The sequence below is a fragment of the Leptodactylus fuscus genome, chromosome 1 (genome assembly GCF_031893055.1).
Source record: "Leptodactylus fuscus isolate aLepFus1 chromosome 1, aLepFus1.hap2, whole genome shotgun sequence".
In the NCBI taxonomy this organism is placed as follows: Eukaryota; Metazoa; Chordata; class Amphibia; order Anura; family Leptodactylidae; genus Leptodactylus; species Leptodactylus fuscus.
This window is the reverse complement of record NC_134265.1, coordinates 34,023,819-34,040,667: the sequence shown is the minus strand read 5'-3', so window position 1 is coordinate 34,040,667 and position 16,849 is coordinate 34,023,819. Positions and strand designations below refer to the sequence as shown.

General features: G+C 46.2%; 1 protein-coding gene across 1 annotated transcript in view; it reads right to left on the bottom strand.

Annotated features, from left to right (window-relative positions):
* The window catches only part of NDUFS4 (NADH:ubiquinone oxidoreductase subunit S4), a 108,979-nt gene that overhangs the window by 1,128 nt on the left and 91,002 nt on the right, over nt 1-16,849 (bottom strand). Inside the window, exons 3-4 of the mRNA XM_075269542.1 lie at nt 8,095-8,267; nt 1,670-1,743 (exon numbers count right to left, since the gene is read on the bottom strand). Of these exons, the coding sequence (XP_075125643.1) occupies nt 1,670-1,743; nt 8,095-8,267 (247 nt within the window). The remainder of the gene's footprint in view (nt 1-1,669; nt 1,744-8,094; nt 8,268-16,849) is intronic.

The following is a 16,849-nucleotide window of genomic DNA, read 5'->3' as shown; positions in this document are numbered from 1 at the left end:
CCCCTTCATTATATAGATCACACAGTATCTGTTTTATAGCAGACATGTGATATTATTACAGGTCATACTAACATTGCACGGTCACTAGAAAACAGATCTGTGTGATGTAAATAGGGAATATTAATTGTTCAAAATTATACCCAATGCAGTACAAAGTTGTTTGCATTATTGAAAGTTCTTTGCGGGTCTGTAACTGTCCACATTTGTGGATCTGTACAGTATTAAGGTTAAATTGCTGTGTTGGCACTTGTGATAAATTAGTGGGTTTTGGGTTGCAGTTTGGGCACTCGGTATCTAAAAGGTTCGGCATCACTGCTGTAGGGTATGCCGAGGTAGCAACTGCCACCAGCCCTGGAGCCCGGGGGGTCCAAAGGTCTCTCAATGGTGTTATGGACACAAAAAGGTAAATTGAGGCCCCATTACAGATTTTGTATTGGGGACCAGGAGCTTCAAGTTATACCTCTGTTCACATGAGCACAGACTCAAATCACTGGCCCCTGCAGTCACTGGTGACGTATGTGAGTGATGTATAATGTGGGCCTCTTCACTTCCAGGCTGACATGGGAAGATACGAGGACTGGGACTGTACAACAGAGAGCCGGGGATAAGCGAGTGTAACCCAACCTAGTTGTCCCTGAGTTTCCTATAATTCCTGGACAATCCCTTTAAGGCTACAGCCCCACGTTGCAGAAACGCAGCTTTTTTGGTTGCAGATTTTGTAGCTTTTTTTTTTTTTTTTTTTTTAAGCTAAATCCAGGAGTGGATTGGGAAAAAGATAAAAGTATTTCATAAATATCTCCCATTCCTCTTGTTGCCATTCTTGGATTTGGCTCAAAAAACATGTGATAGCTCAGTGATTGGCCACAGCAGTCACCTGACCCTCTGTATGTCAGGGCCAGGCAATCCATGGAGTGGAGAGAACAGGGGATGCAATGTCCAGGTCGAGGACTAGTAGACTATTTTTTCGAAGACCCAAATTTGGTCCTGACTCAACTTTACAGCCCTGATTTCTTAAATTTTTTTTTAATATTTCACATTAACCCCGGACCTTGTGAGTTTTTTACTTTACACATGTAAATTTTGCACTATACGTGTATATTCACACAGAGTTTTTTTTTTTCTTTTTGCAGGAAACAAATGTCTACTGAAATGAATGGGAGTCTTTTTGAGGCAGATTTAGACGTGGATTCTGCTTCAAATCCCTCCTGCAAAAAACTCTATGTGAACTCATGCTAAGGAAATGGGGCCGTGCGCAAACTCAGGACAGGTTCTATTCCTGGGCTATGGAAGCACGGTGGGTGCACAGGTGACATCTGTGTGCCGCCCTTGCAGTTCAATCATGGCTGGCAACATGTACACAGTCATGTGTACGCCGCCTAACAGTGTAGCGGACTCTGCTGCGGTGCTGTTACCACAACTCCCACTCACCCCTATGGCAGATATGGAAACCACTTAGGAGTGATGACTTAGCAACAGTGATGTGCTGAGATGGGAATATCCCTTTAATATGTGAGGTGCATGATGGGGTTAATTACTAATAATGTGAAGCACAAGGCAGTACAAAACGAATAACACCGTGTGCCTCACATTGACCCCAGCATTTGACCCTCACATAATGGCAACATTGGGGTCAATGTGAGTAACATTCCGATTTAGTAATAGTACATACCGTTCTTTTCAGCGAAGGCAACGGCATCTTCCTTAGAGGAGAATGTCAGGACCATGTTAGACACCGGGTCAGCCCTACAAGAGATAACAAATACATATAATAATAATACATTTTATTTATATAGCGCCAACATATTCCGCAGTGCTGTACAATTTGTAGGGTTCAAATACAGACAGAAAGATACATTACAAAGAAATAGTCACTTCACACAATGGGACTGAGGGCCCTGCTTGCAAGAGCTTACACCCTATGAGGTAGAGGGGGGTGACACAGGAGGTAGCAGGGGCGGCATTGCTTATACAGAGGTCAGACACTTTTGTAATAGAGGTGACTGTCATTACACAAACATAAAACTTTATGAGCCGTCACCAGTCGTGTCCTTTAACATGTGGATGGAGCTTGGACATATAAAGTTAGCATGAGATGGCATCATATCATGTGGTGTAATGTGGGAGCGGAGACAGAGGAAGGTTAGATTTTGGGGATTCTAATTATAGTACAGAAGGGTTTACATTAGGAATTGTGATAGGCCTGTCTGAACAGATGTGTCTTTAGTTTGTGTTTGAAGCTGTAGAAATTGGGAGTTAATCTGATTGTCGGAGGTAGAGCATTCCAGAGAAGTGGTGCAGCTCGGGAGAAGTCTTGTATACGAGCGTGGGAGGTTCTGATAATAGAGGATGGAAGTGTTAGGTCATTGAGTGAGCGGAGAACACGGGTTGGGCCTTGTGGATGAGGGTGATAACTTTATATCTTATTCTATAATGAATAGGCAGCCAGTGTAGTGACTGGCACAGACCTGAGGCATCGAAGAATAATAGAAGAGGAGAAAGGACTCTCCGCCTCAGTCACTTTATCCCAACAAGAACAGTGTGGGTATTTTAAGTGTGGTCAATAGAGGGCACAATAGGGAAATCAGAATCCTTAGGACTTGCCAAACCATATTTGATCAGTGGGGTCATTACACGTGGGACCTAGGCCAGAATGAGGAGGTCTTGGCGCTCCAGTGAGACACAGAGGTCATCTCTACAGGTGTCCGTGCTCAATACTGCAGCTCAAATATATTCATGGCAAATGAATTTTTTAAAATCCTATTAAACCCTTTAACCCTTAAGGCCCCAGGTAGTGAAACACAGCCAAAAAGTGCTGTGGGAAAAACCACGGGATTAGCCAGAATTCCATCTACTTTGCAGGTATTGTAAAACGGAGTTTTTGCTGTAGTCAAAATGTGATGTTTTTGCAATGTGGGGCTCCAACCTAAAGGTGATTCGGCCAACAATTATACCTCGCCATGCCCTGACCCAGTTAAGCATGCACATGTTCTGGATGGGGGGCAAGTCGCTGGCACACAACTCTGACGGTAGCTTATCTACCTTGAAAACAAAAGAATCGGCCATGTAAAATACAATATCCTTGACCCTTCATTTACCCAATATCATCTTTCAGGTCATAGTTGGGACACCCTACAAATAAGAGTTACCTGGTCCTGCTAAAAACATGCCTCGGCCCCCTAAGGCTTAGAACCCATGCACACTACCGAGTGTGTATCCAATGCAGGGCTGAGTTTTCAGCAGAATGGCCCTCACGGTGACCCCTACATTCTGTGACGCATTCACATCTATGGGGGCTTTGGATTCATTCCATTCCTTTCCAATGACACAAATGATTATCGAGCAGGTCTTATCCTGTTCTGTGTCATGGGAATGGATCGGAAGCCCCCATAGACATGAATGCACTCCGATGTCACTGTGAGTGTTATCCCAGTGCCTTCCGCTGCAAATTTGACCTCATATCGGATGCGCACTCGGTCATGTGCATGGGTCTAAGCCTACGTGTCAGGTCTGCTGCAGGATGTCTAATTAGGACTAAACTGCGGCAAAAACAGCTAAAAAACTGCTCCAAATTTTGGAGGTTGGCTCTAGTATATAAGGTTGGCCCATGGTATAATAAGTGGAGACCCAGGGGAGGTGTTAACACAAACAAAAAAAACCCCCAAAACTGTTTTACTTGCGTCTTCTGTTGTCCGATGCGCCTTCCAGCTGTTTTCTGATCTCCTGACCGACATGGGGGATTCAACAGGTCACGCTGTTTTGTGACGCACAGACACAAGCGTCTTGATGCTGCGTGACTCTTGTGACCGCTGAGGCCCAATCATTGGCCTTAGAGTTCCCTATCATGAGTCAGATTTTCACTCTGACCACTAAGCTTAATAAAAGACTGAAACTTGAGGATTTTCTTTGCAGCAGTCATCTCATTCATGCCTTACAGTAGTCGGAAGACCAAAAGACAGCAGGGATAGGTGAGGAACTCTGTTTTTTCTGTTTGATCACCTCCTGTGGGTCTCCGCCAACTAAACTTTTCAGGCGTCGGAGTACAATAGCAGTTCTGGTTCAGCTGTGATTGGACCTAATGAAATTGCTGGACATATCTCACGAGAATCTTGCAAGGTTCACTCACATAACCTACTGTAAAAAGGAGAACTTTAAAGGGGGCATGACTTCAAATAATCACCATTAATCGTAATTTTGATTCGGGTCATAATCGCCTAGCCCTACAGTAAAGCATATCACTGAATGCTGTAAAGAGCAGAGGAGAAGCTCAGGCAAGATGGCCGCCCCATAATCATGTACAGAAAATAGAATAAAATATAATCTACAGATCAGGTTAGGAAACAGAAGTAGATTTCACTATCTGGTTTTAATAAATAAAAAAATTGGTGATCTACGCGTTTTGGTCAATTAAATTCTCCTTTTCAATACATCAAGTTTAGGCAGGTATAAGGAGAATTGTAGTGTCCTCCAGTTACCTATGGGAAGTCCAGCAATCGCCTTGAGAGGCACATGGGACCTCCAGTGTTTATTAAGACTGGTGGCTGTTCCGAGCTCACGTTCTCCGCTCGCTGGGGATTACATGGTCGACAATGACCAAACTTGGCTGTGGAAATGTCTCCATGAGCAGGCAGCTTGACTTGACTGTTCGCAGCTCTGATGTTTATTATAAGAAGGTAATTACATACTTAATCTTCTGAGAAACAAATTTCTCTCACCAAGAACATATGTCCCACAGAGCTCCGAATCATAGAGGTATACACAAGAGCGGGATATGCAAACCATGTGTATACATTCTCCAAGCAAGCAAAATGCCATCTACATAGAGACTCCAACCAAATCAATGCGGTACAAAATGTGGGATGGAGTAGAAGTTATAGCTCCTAGAAAACTGAAGCAACGTGAACGTGATGCAAGGCCTTAATGTCACTTCTGATCAGAAAAGAGGACCCAATGTATGGTGCAGGACCTAGTGTATGGTGCAGGACCTAATGCATGGTGCAGGACTAGTGTACGGTGCAGAAAAGAGAGGCTAATGCATGGTGCAGGACCTAGTGTATGGTGCAGGACCTAGTGTATGGTGCAGAAAAGAGAACCTAATGTATGGTGCAGGACCTAGTGTATGGTGCAGGACCTAGTGTATGGTGCAGGGCCTAATGTATGGTGCAGGACTAGTGTATGGTGCAGGACCTAGTGTATGGTGCAGAAAAGAGAACCTAATGCATGGCACAGGACCTAGTGTATGGTGCAGGACCTAATGCATGGTGCAGGACCTAGTATATGGTGCAGAAAAGAGAACCTAATGTATGGTGCAGGACCTAGTGTATGGTGCAGGACTAGTGTATGGTGCAGAAAAGAGAACCTAATGTATGGTGCAGGACCTAGTGTATGGTGCAGGGCCTAATGTATGGTGCAGAAAAGAAAACCTAATGCATGGTGCAGGACTAATGTATGGTGGAGGACCTAGTGTATGGTGCAGAAAAGAGGAACCTAATGCATGGTGCAGGACCTAGTGTATGGTGCAGGACCTAATGCATGGTGCAGGACCTAGTATATGGTGCAGAAAAGAGAACCTAATGCATGGTTCAGGACCTAATGCATGGTGCAGGACCTAGTGTATGGTACAGGACCTAATGTATGGTGCAGAAAAGAGGAACCTAATGTACAGTATGGTGCAGGACCTAGTGTATGGTGCAGGACCTAATACATGGTGCAGGACCTAGTGTATGGTGCAGAAAAGAGAACCTAATGTATGGTGCAGGACCTAGTGTATGGTGCAGGACCTAATGCATGGTGCAGGACCTAGTATATGGTGCAGGACCTAGTATATGGTGCAGAAAAGAGAACCTAATGTATGGTGCAGGACCTAGTGTATGGTGCAGGACTAGTGTATGGTGCAGAAAAGAGAACCTAATGTATGGTGCAGGACCTAGTGTATGGTGCAGGGCCTAATGTATGGTGCAGAAAAGAAAACCTAATGCATGGTGCAGGACTAATGTATGGTGGAGGACCTAGTGTATGGTGCAGAAAAGAGGAACCTAATGCATGGTGCAGGACCTAGTGTATGGTGCAGGACCTAATGCATGGTGCAGGACCTAGTATATGGTGCAGAAAAGAGAACCTAATGCATGGTTCAGGACCTAATGCATGGTGCAGGACCTAGTGTATGGTACAGGACCTAATGTATGGTGCAGAAAAGAGGAACCTAATGTACAGTATGGTGCAGGACCTAGTGTATGGTGCAGGACCTAATACATGGTGCAGGACCTAGTGTATGGTGCAGAAAAGAGAACCTAATGTATGGTGCAGGACCTAGTGTATGGTGCAGGACCTAATGCATGGTGCAGGACCTAGTGTATGGTGCAGGACCTAATGTATGGTGCAGAAAAGAGGAACCTAATGTACAGTATGGTGCAGGACCTAGTGTATGGTGCAGGACCTAATGCATGCTGCAGGACCTAATGCATGGTGCAGGACTAGTGTATGGTGCAGAAAAGAGAACCTAATGTATGGTGCAGGAACTAATGCATGGTGCAGAAAAGAGAACCTAATGTATGGTGCAGGAACTAATGCATGGTGCAGAAAAGAGGAACTTAATGTATGATGCAGGACCTAGTGTATGGTGCAGGACTAGTGTATGGTGCAGGACCTAATGTATGGTGCAGAAAAGAGAACCTAATGTATGGTGCAGGACCTAAAGTATAGTATAGAAAAGAGAACCTAATGTATGGTGCAGGACCTAATGTATGGTGCAGGACCTAATGTATAGTGCAGGACCTGCACTACTTATACTACCATATTTTTAGAGATAACCAGAAACATAAAAAGGGTCTGCTTATTTAGAAGTTGCGCCATTCTTGTCCCTGGGTTGCGTCTGCTGTTATAGCTCAGCCCCATTTTCTTAAATGCATATAAACTGCAATACCAGATATAGTCCATGGACAAGATGGCGGTGCTTCTGGGGTACAATCAGATCCTTTACCTATTCGTGAACAACCATTTAAGGGGGGTTTTCTGGCCCCAAATTGATTTTTCATACTAATACCTAACCACAGGACAGGTTATTAGTTTGTGATCCGTTGGTGTCTGACACCCGGACCCTATGCAGATCAGCTGTTAAGACTTCCTCTGCGTGTCCCTGTCCATTAGCAGCTTCTGGCACTAGGACGCTGCTGTAACAGCTGATCTGTGCGGGATCAAGATTTGGACCCTGATGGATCACATACTGATAACCCGTCCTGTGGATCTGTCATTAGTACGCAAACTCTATTTGCAGCCAGGAAATCCCTTTAAGGGTATGTTCAACGAAGAGGAAACTGGTCAGACTTCTTAAATTTAAAGCAGTTTTGGAAGCGGACTTCGGCTTTATTTTTATTTTTTAAAATGTCAAAATTTGCTTAAGATCTGGGGTGTAATCTGCATCAGATTCAAACTCGTCCATGTGAACATACCCTTAATGGTAGATTTTTTGTCCTTTATTTGTTTATATAGTGCTAGCATATCCCACCGTGCTGAGAGATGCCATCACTCACATTGGTCCTTGGTGCTTCAAACTGACTTCATACTATGGAGAGTGGGAGGAAACTGGCGTAGTACTCGAAAGAAAACCAAGAGAAACACAGGAAAAACACAAATTGTGGGTGGCAAGAAGAACGGGGCAAAGTGGTAGTCACTGGAGCGCTCCTCTGCACAGTGTGGCTGTGCCAGGTATTGCAGCTCAGATTAATACCAGTAAGGCCTCGATCACACGTGGTCCGGGACCGCGTATTTTGGTCCTGATTCTGATCCGGTCTTCCCCCTCCAGAGTAGGCTCAAATGAATGTGCCTAGTCCGGAGTGTGCTGCTGCGAGGCGGACGCCGGGGCTGACCCAGCCGCGGAATCCGCCTGAAGAAAGGACATCTTGCTTCTTTTTTCCGTGAGCCAGAACATACCACTCACGTAAAAAAGTAAGCTAGCGGTCTACATAGACCTCTATTGTGAGGGGGCGGATTCTGAGGTGGATTCAGCGTCACAATCCGCCCCCTCTTGCCCGTGTGAACGAGCCCTAAGGAGAGGGCGATGTTACAGACCACAACATAGAGAGGCTTAGGGACACTTACGTTGATGCCCATCCCATTAAAGGGTTCTCCCACCGTTCACGAGTATCAAACTCTAGCCTCCACTTCTTGGTGTTCTGTACACCGGACTGCATGGCGTTCCGTGCCGGGACAAAGATGCGAACTTTCCTGGTCTTCTGTTCCTCTTCTGGAAATCCAGTTATTGTGGAGATATCCTAAAGAAGAGAAGACAAACACGTCATGAAGATTATGTGCGGCCTTCAGTCCAGCTCCGTTCCCAGATGAATGAGAAAGCGAAGGCCTGGAAAGTGATTTATTTCACACCAATACAAAGCTGAGAAAACACTGAAGAGTTAATATTAACCAAGGTGTCCCAAGGTCCCAACGTAGAAAGTTGACATCTTTCCAGGCCGGTGGCTGACTTCAGAAGCGAGCGGATTATTCGTCGGAAAAAAAAAACAACAAAAAAAACAAAAACAAAAAAAAAAGCGAAGGTAATTAACATTACTAAACCACTTTTGTCTACGTCGGGCTTTAATTAACAAAAAAACTGCTGCACCCCACCCAGGGGCTACAGAATTTTTCCTACGGGAAAGACGTCTCTTTAGGGGGAATACCTTATAGAAATGCAGATCACAATGACACAAGTCCATCATAATCAATGCATACTATTCTCCTGTCCATCAGGCTAAAGAGGAATTGTAACTTATAGAAGCCGCTTTAGAAAATTATAAGTCTGTTAATTAAGCGCCGCCGAACAATATGCCCCCTGTTCAACCATGGGCGGCCGCAGGAACACGACTACCCCAGACGGGCTCATTGCCACAAGTCTATGCTATAGCTTATCGCCTTCACGTAGATTTTTTATCAAGAAGTGGATCGGTAAAGAGCAAGGAAACAAATAGTAAATATCCTAGAGTCGTCCTCAAATGGTTAATCCAAAGGAGCAGCTTCCTAGTCACAGGGGCGTTCTAGGCTTCGCTAATCGATGGCCTATCCTTCGGATAGGTCATCCACTGAAGATCGGGAGGGGTCTTACAAATGGAATAAATATCCGCTTTCAACAAGGTGCAGCTCAGGTCCATTCAAATAAATGGGGTTGAGCTGCAATATCGAACATGGCCACTGTGTAGGGGATGGCGCTATGCTAGACTTTGCAAGGAGACTGCAACATTGATCCGGTCTCTTCAAGCCTTGGCGTCTGTGTGAGGGTGCTGCATCCTCTTCCTTGGTGGGAGTGGGACCCCCCCCCCCCCCACCAAAGACATATCCTAAGGACTGGGCTGTGACAAGGAGAAGTTGGGACCTAGGGATATGGGGGTGAAATATGGCAGCAGGGGTCTTGCGGGACTATTGGCTCTCTCCCTCATGCACTGGCAGTAATGTGCCCCCATTAGTGAAGGGACCCACAAAACATGATCACTGTGCACTGGTTACACCAGGGTCACACTAGCATCGGCCTATCCGTTGTACTGGTTGGTCGAAGGATCAGAACAATGGATAGGCGGACTGCTACAACAGTGGTCACATGCAGAGCCCGGCGGACCCCATTTACTATATTGGGATCCATCGGGTGTCCATTCTTTTAAACTAAAACTACTAGAACAAAAAGTCAGAGGTCTATGGAAGAGTTTTCTAGGCATGTTCAGTGCAGGGAGGGGGAGCAACGAGCTGTGACATCATCTATTGTCAGTAGTGGATGTAATGATGGGTCATCGGTGTTATCTATAGAGATCTTATCTTCTATTGTAATGCTTATAGAGGTATGATCCTTTATTGTTTTATTATATGTCTTGCCTGTGATGTAAATCAGGCAACTGCTGCTGCTGCAAAAAAAAAAACACCTAAAAATTTTGGGAGGTGTCAGTCTATTATTAGGCTTAGTGGCCAGGGTTAAAACTGCAGGATGTAGTATTTTTTTTTTTTTATACAGACAGTAACATGAAAGATTAAAAAAAACCAACAATATATCAAAAATATGTTTAACATAAAAACCTGCTTTAAAAAAAAAAATATACAACATTTTCTGGTGACACAATCTCTATAAGGGTTATATTCACATGGGACAGGTCCACAGGTGGTTTTCCTTGGAAGAAGTCCTATGCATTGACACACCATTTTTCATAGCCAGTCTTAAAAATATAAAAATAAAAATCTAACCTGCACGGCCTATGTCCATTTTGAGGGACATGGGGACTCGGTAGAAATCAGTGGATCCGCTTTCACTGGATGTAAAACAGACTGATGTCTGTTAAAAATGGACTAATGAAAGACTAATGGAATTTGTTTTTAAAGGTTCATTAAAAACGGAAGCAAAACAGATGACATTTGGCAGTCAAAAATGGAACGCACACAAAATAGCGGCCATTGGTACGTCAAAAACATCACTGTTGAACGTTGCATGTGATTTGTGATCCACGAGTTCCCAGCTTCATAACACTTAGGGTAAATTCACACTACTGTTATGAATGTCCATTGCTCTCATCCATCATAGGCTGAGAACAATGGACACTGACCTCAGAACGCAGGCAGATTCCTCTCTATGTGGTCAAAGGGAACAGACGCTGAAGGAGGGGGCTCCGCCTGTGTCTGTCTTCCTATCGCTGTTCACGTCCGTTGCTCTGATCCGATGACAGCAATGGACATTCACAATATTAGGGTAAGTTCACACAGGGCTTTTTTTGACCAGGATTTTGAGGCCGTATCCGCCTCAAAATACTGACCGAAAAGACGGCTCCTATTGAAATCAATGGAAAAAAGAAGGGACATGCTCATTCTTTCGGGGGGAGTCGCCTCGCGTTTCGGCCTGAAGACACTCCCTCCTCCCGACTAGACCTATTCATTTGGGCCTAATCCGGAGCGGAGTGCAGTGCACCGGCATCCAGTTGCGGCTACCCGTATTTTGGTCCGGAACCTAAGGCGGCCTCCGACCAAGAAGCCCCATGTGAACTTACCCTTAGTGTGAACAATCCCTAATAATGAAAAGTCACTTGCTTTTTTTAACAGATTTTGCATTTTACGACCATCGTCTTTGGTGTATCTACCGTAGCCTTATCAGGACTCCCCCACCCGCTCAGGTAAGTGTTCCAATAGCAGGAACATTACATTAAAATCTAGGTCGATCTGCAGCACCGTTACCGATTCCTATAAATATCTACCCCCCGGGAACTACTGTATGTAAAATTCTCTAACAGGGTCACCTTTGGCTCGCCGTGGGTGATGCTCTGCCTTACACCCCATACGTGTGACTTTTTACACAGAAAATTAATAGTCCCAGCACTGAAAATTTCTGCTGACAAAAGCACGCAACGTCCCTCCAGGCAAAACCATGTATTGTGTAACCTACAACATAATGTCAATTCTGAAGACTGCCAACAGAAACCTTACGTAACCCCTCCGATCCACAATGCAGGTTTTATGCACTTTAGATTATAGCAAACAATGCGGTCTCCAGACTGTTATAAGCCGTCGCTGCTCTCTATAAGCGAGCGGGGTCAGCACATTCACAGCTCTCCAAAGCCTTGCTAACCCCCGCAGCTTCAGGACCAATCCTCCCGACCCTACATCGGCGCAACCTGACCGAATCCAACTTTATGGACAAATATTTTTATTAGTCAAAGCCATAAAAAAGATGCCAGGCCTTCTCCAGCCCCTCATATACCTTTTACTACAGAGCGAGCAATGTGGCGAGGAGGCTGCGCACAATGCCACAAACCCTTCAGTGCTTTACCCTCCCGCAGCCGCTGCTATTCCGGCTTTACAGTTACAAGTGCAATTTGTTCCAATTGGTTTTTGCTCCTTTAATGGCATTTCCTATTTTCGTTAAATATTCACACATAAATTTACGGGCAATGCGATGTTAATTAAGGGCTCAGCGGGGCGCTATAAGCCGATTTAATAGGCATGAAATCATTCATTCCAGCCAGCCATTACAGTCATCGTCGTAACGCATTTTACAATAGCTCCAGTTCATCTACTATAATGTAAAGACATCTGCTCCAGGTGCTTTATTATTATTGTACTCCTTACCCACATGCCCCAATGTAAAAACCTGGACAGTAACAGGTCCTGGACCATGGCAGGTTAGAACAAAGGGGAGAATATTAAAAAATGGGGGGAAAAATATGGTAATCCTTTAAGTAATGTCATATGAATGTTAGAAGTACCATCAGAGAAATACCAGTGAACGGGCCCACAATGGGATCCCGATCTCTGGTGCGCCTATTCCGACATTGCCCAGATTCCCGCTGATGTCTCATTCCCAGTCCTGTCTTAGACTTTAAGGTCCCATGTACATGGGGCATCTAGGCTTGAAAATCTGATCTGAACATGGGCTATATTTCCTCACCGACTGGGACTCTTTACAACATAGTGACCCAGTGTCAGGCTGAGGTTCGTTGGGGCCACCAGATAACATGAGTCTGGGAGTCTGCCCTCCAACAACCCGAAGGAAATAACACATGGTATCCATCAAATCTGGGTGGCTTTCGCTGGACCGTCATTGTATTGAAGTACTCTGGTGGGCCAGTCCACTGTAGTGATCTATGACAGGGGTGCTCAACAGCCAGTCCGCGGACCAGTACCGGGCCGCGGGGCATGTCGCACTGGTCTGCGTACCAGCGGCAAGGAGTCAGCAGCTTGGTTGTTGCTCATCGGGATAAGGTGAGAAGAGTCCGGGGTTGAGCCGGAACCCGCTGTATGTCCGGGATTCTAGTACTATGCAGGACATGCAGCGGGTCTTGGCTCTACCCCGCACTTGCCTACCAAACTTTGGGCAGCTTCTTCTTCTGTTCTACACTTACTGCCTGCCTCCATACTATCCCCTTTACATCCTTTGATGTCTTAATCATACCACTGTCGCAGTTCTCTATGCATCTCTCTGCCATGTGTTCCACTGTGGAACGCATGCGTTACTTCCAGTCGTTGGCAATACCAATGACGGAGGTGCTTTTCTACAACCCCATGCTTAACCACACCCCTTCCCCGCCCCCATCAGGCCATAGAAAAATTGTCTTACTGAAACTGGTCCCTGGTGGAAAAAAGGTTGGGGACCACTGATCTACGATACTAGGAGTCCCTGCCTCACCAGGGATCTACAGTCCAATACTATATACAGTACAGGACAGTAAAGGCAGACAGGATTATACATTTTAATCATGCAAAAAGTCCCAGGCTTCCACCCATGTGCATGGAGCATTCTGTGGAAGACAACTTAGTGGGCATCTCCTGCACGCCGAGAGAGAATCAGAAAGACGAGATCAGCCCCCTTGAGACTAAGTCCCCTGGTCGTGAGTCACAGCCAAAAAACGCTGTGGAAAATGCCTAAGTGGAACAGCATAAGTATAATAGTCAACAGGTTCAAAATTGTGAGTGTTTGGTGTGACGTTTAGGGCCCCTAAATAACCGGCAATGTACTGCTGGGGTTTAGGGCCACAAACCTCACCACCACCAATTTTTTTGAGTTTAAAGGGGTTGTCCAGGAACAGGACAAACAATGGAGGAGGTGTACTTTAATCTTGTGCCGTGCTGTTTGTCTCCAGAAGCCCTTCGCCATGAATGGCTGCTTGGACCACCGTGGCCTCAGTTTCCATCAGTGGCTTCAGCAGTTGATGGAACGTAATTGGTGATAACACTCACATAAGTCACTGACAATCACTGAGGCCCCCTATCGGTCACCGGAAGTCATGTACCCTATTTGACCATCAAGACCAAACGGGCAGTGGAGAACTGAGGATAGGTATGATTTATTTATTTTACACCTCCTGTGTCTTCCTCTGTGGTTTGTCCAATTCCTTTAATAACGCTTAATAATTTTCTGCAGATGAGACCCGGACATTCATAAAACTATGAGAGTGGTTTAGAGATCCCAAACTTGCCAAGGGGTTCCCTTTAGGACAAGCCATCACATCATGATTTGTGGGGTCAGATCTTTATGATCCCCATCGACCCAGAGAGGGAAGCAGCATAAGCCTTCACTGGCTGTTTCTTTGCTCCGTGCAGGACTCCCTTGATGGAGAATAGACCCACGTCTTCGGTGAAGAGACTTCTTTTGAGGGTCAAGAGTGCACAAAATACATAATAAATAGAGATGAGCGAACACTAAAATGTTCGAGGTTCGAAATTCGATTCGAACAGCCGCTCAATGTTCGTGTGTTCGAACGGGTTTCGAACCCCATTATAGTCTATGGGGAACAGATACTCGTTAAGGGGGAAACCCAAATCCGTGTCTGGAGGGTCACCAAGTCCACTATGACACCCCAGGAAATGATGCCAACACCTCTGGAATGACACTGGGACAGCAGGGGAAGCATGTCTGGGGGCATCTAACACACCAAAGACCCTCTATTACCCCAACATCACAGCCTAACAACTACACACTTTACACACTCAATACCACCTCTCTGACAGTAGGAAAACACCTTGAAACATGTGTATTTGGCACTTGCAGTGAGGAGAGCTTGTCACCAGCAGTGAATTTGGCCCTTGTAGTAAGTTGAGGTTGGCACCAACATTTGTTTTGAAAATCAGGGTGGATTGAGCCTCTAACCAGCAGAGTTTGGGCAAATTCATGGTGGAGGGAGCCTCTAAACACCCCAGTTTGGGCAAATTCATGGTGGAGGGAGCCTCTAAAAACCCCAGTTTGGACCAATTCATGGTGGAGGGAGCCTCTAACCAGCCCAGTTTGGGCAAATTCATGGTGGAGGGAGCCTCTAAAAAACCCAGTTTGGACCAATTCATGGTGGAGGGAGCCTCTAACCAGCCCAGTTTGGGCAAATTCATGGTGGAGGGAGCCTCTAACCAGCCCAGTTTGGACCAATTAATGGTGGAGGGAGCCTCTAACCAGCCCAGTTTGGACCAATTAATGGTGGAGGGAGCCTCTAACCAGCCCAGTTTGAACCAATTCATGGTGGAGGGAGCCTCTAAACAGCCCAGTTTGGGCAAATTCATGGTGGAGGGAGCCTCTAAAAAACCCAGTTTGGACCAATTCATGGTGGAGGGAGCCTCTAACCAGCCCAGTTTGGACCAATTAATGGTGGAGGGAGCCTCTAACCAGCCCAGTTTGGACCAATTCATGGTGGAGGGAGCCTCTAAACAGCCAAGTTTTGGGAAATTCATGGTGGAGGGAGCCTCTAACCAGCCCAGTTTGGACCAATTCATGGTGGAGGGAGCCTCTAAACAGCCAAGTTTTGGGAAATTCATGGTGGAGGGAGCCTCTAACCAGCCCAGTTTGGACCAATTCATGGTGGAGGGAGCCTCTAAAAAACCCAGTTTGGACCAATTCATGGTGGAGGGAGCCTCTAAACAGCCCAGTTTGGGCAAATTCATGGTGGAGGGAGCCTCTAACCAGCCCAGTTTGGACCAATTAATGGTGGAGGGAGCCTCTAAACAGCCCAGTTTGGGCAAATTCATGGTGGAGGGAGCCTCTAACCAGCCCAGTTTGGACCAATTCATGGTGGAGGGAGCCTCTAACCAGCCCAGTTTGGGCAAATTCATGGTGGAGGGAGCCTCTAAAAAACCCAGTTTGGACCAATTCATGGTGGAGGGAGCCTCTAACCAGCCCAGTTTGGGCAAATTCATGGTGGAGGGAGCCTCTAACCAGCCCAGTTTGGACCAATTAATGGTGGAGGGAGCCTCTAACCAGCCCAGTTTGGACCAATTCATGGTGGAGGGAGCCTCTAACCAGCCCAGTTTGGACCAATTAATGGTGGAGGGAGCCTCTAAACAGCCAAGTTTTGGGAAATTCATGGTGGAGGGAGCCTCTAACCAGCCCAGTTTGGACCAATTCATGGTGGAGGGAGCCTCTAAACAGCCCAGTTTGGGCAAATTCATGGTGGAGGGAGCCTCTAAAAAACCCAGTTTGGACCAATTCATGGTGGAGGGAGCCTCTAATTAGCCCAGTTTGGACCAATTAATTGTGGAGGGAGCCTCTAACCAGCCCAGTTTGGACCAATTAATGGTGGAGGGAGCCTCTAAACAGCCCAGTTTGGGCAAATTCATGGTGGAGGGAGCCTCTAACCAGCCCAGTTTGGACCAATTAATGGTGGAGGGAGCCTCTAACCAGCCCAGTTTGGACCAATTAATGGTGGAGGGAGCCTCTAACCACCCCAGTTTGGACCAATTCATGGTGGAGGGAGCCTCTAACCAGCCCAGTTTGGACCAATTCATGGTGGAGGGAGCCTCTAAAAAACCCAGTTTGGACCAATTCATGGTGGAGGGAGCCTCTAAACAGCCCAGTTTGGGCAAATTCATGGTGGAGGGAGCCTCTAAAAAACCCAGTTTGGACCAATTCATGGTGGAGGGAGCCTCTAACCAGCCCAGTTTGGACCAATTAATGGTGGAGGGAGCCTCTAAACAGCCAAGTTTGGACCAATTCATGGTGGAGGGAGCCTCTAAAAACCCCAGTTTGGACCAATTCATGGTGGAGGGAGCCTCTAACCAGCCCAGTTTGGACCAATTAATGGTGGAGGGAGCCTCTAACCAGCCCAGTTTGGACCAATTAATGGTGGAGGGAGCCTCTAACCACCCCAGTTTGGACCAATTCATGGTGGAGGGAGCCTCTAAACAGCCAAGTTTGGACCAATTCATGGTGAAGGGAGCCTCTAAAAACCCGTTTGGACCAATTCATGGTGGAGGGAGCCTCTAACCAGCCCAGTTTGGGCAAATTCATGGTGGAGGGAGCCTCTAAACAGCCCAGTTTGGACCAATTAATGGTGGAGGGAGCCTCTAAACAGCCAAGTTTTGGGAAATTCATGGTGGAGGGAGCCTCTAACCAGCCCAGTTTGGACCAATTCATGGT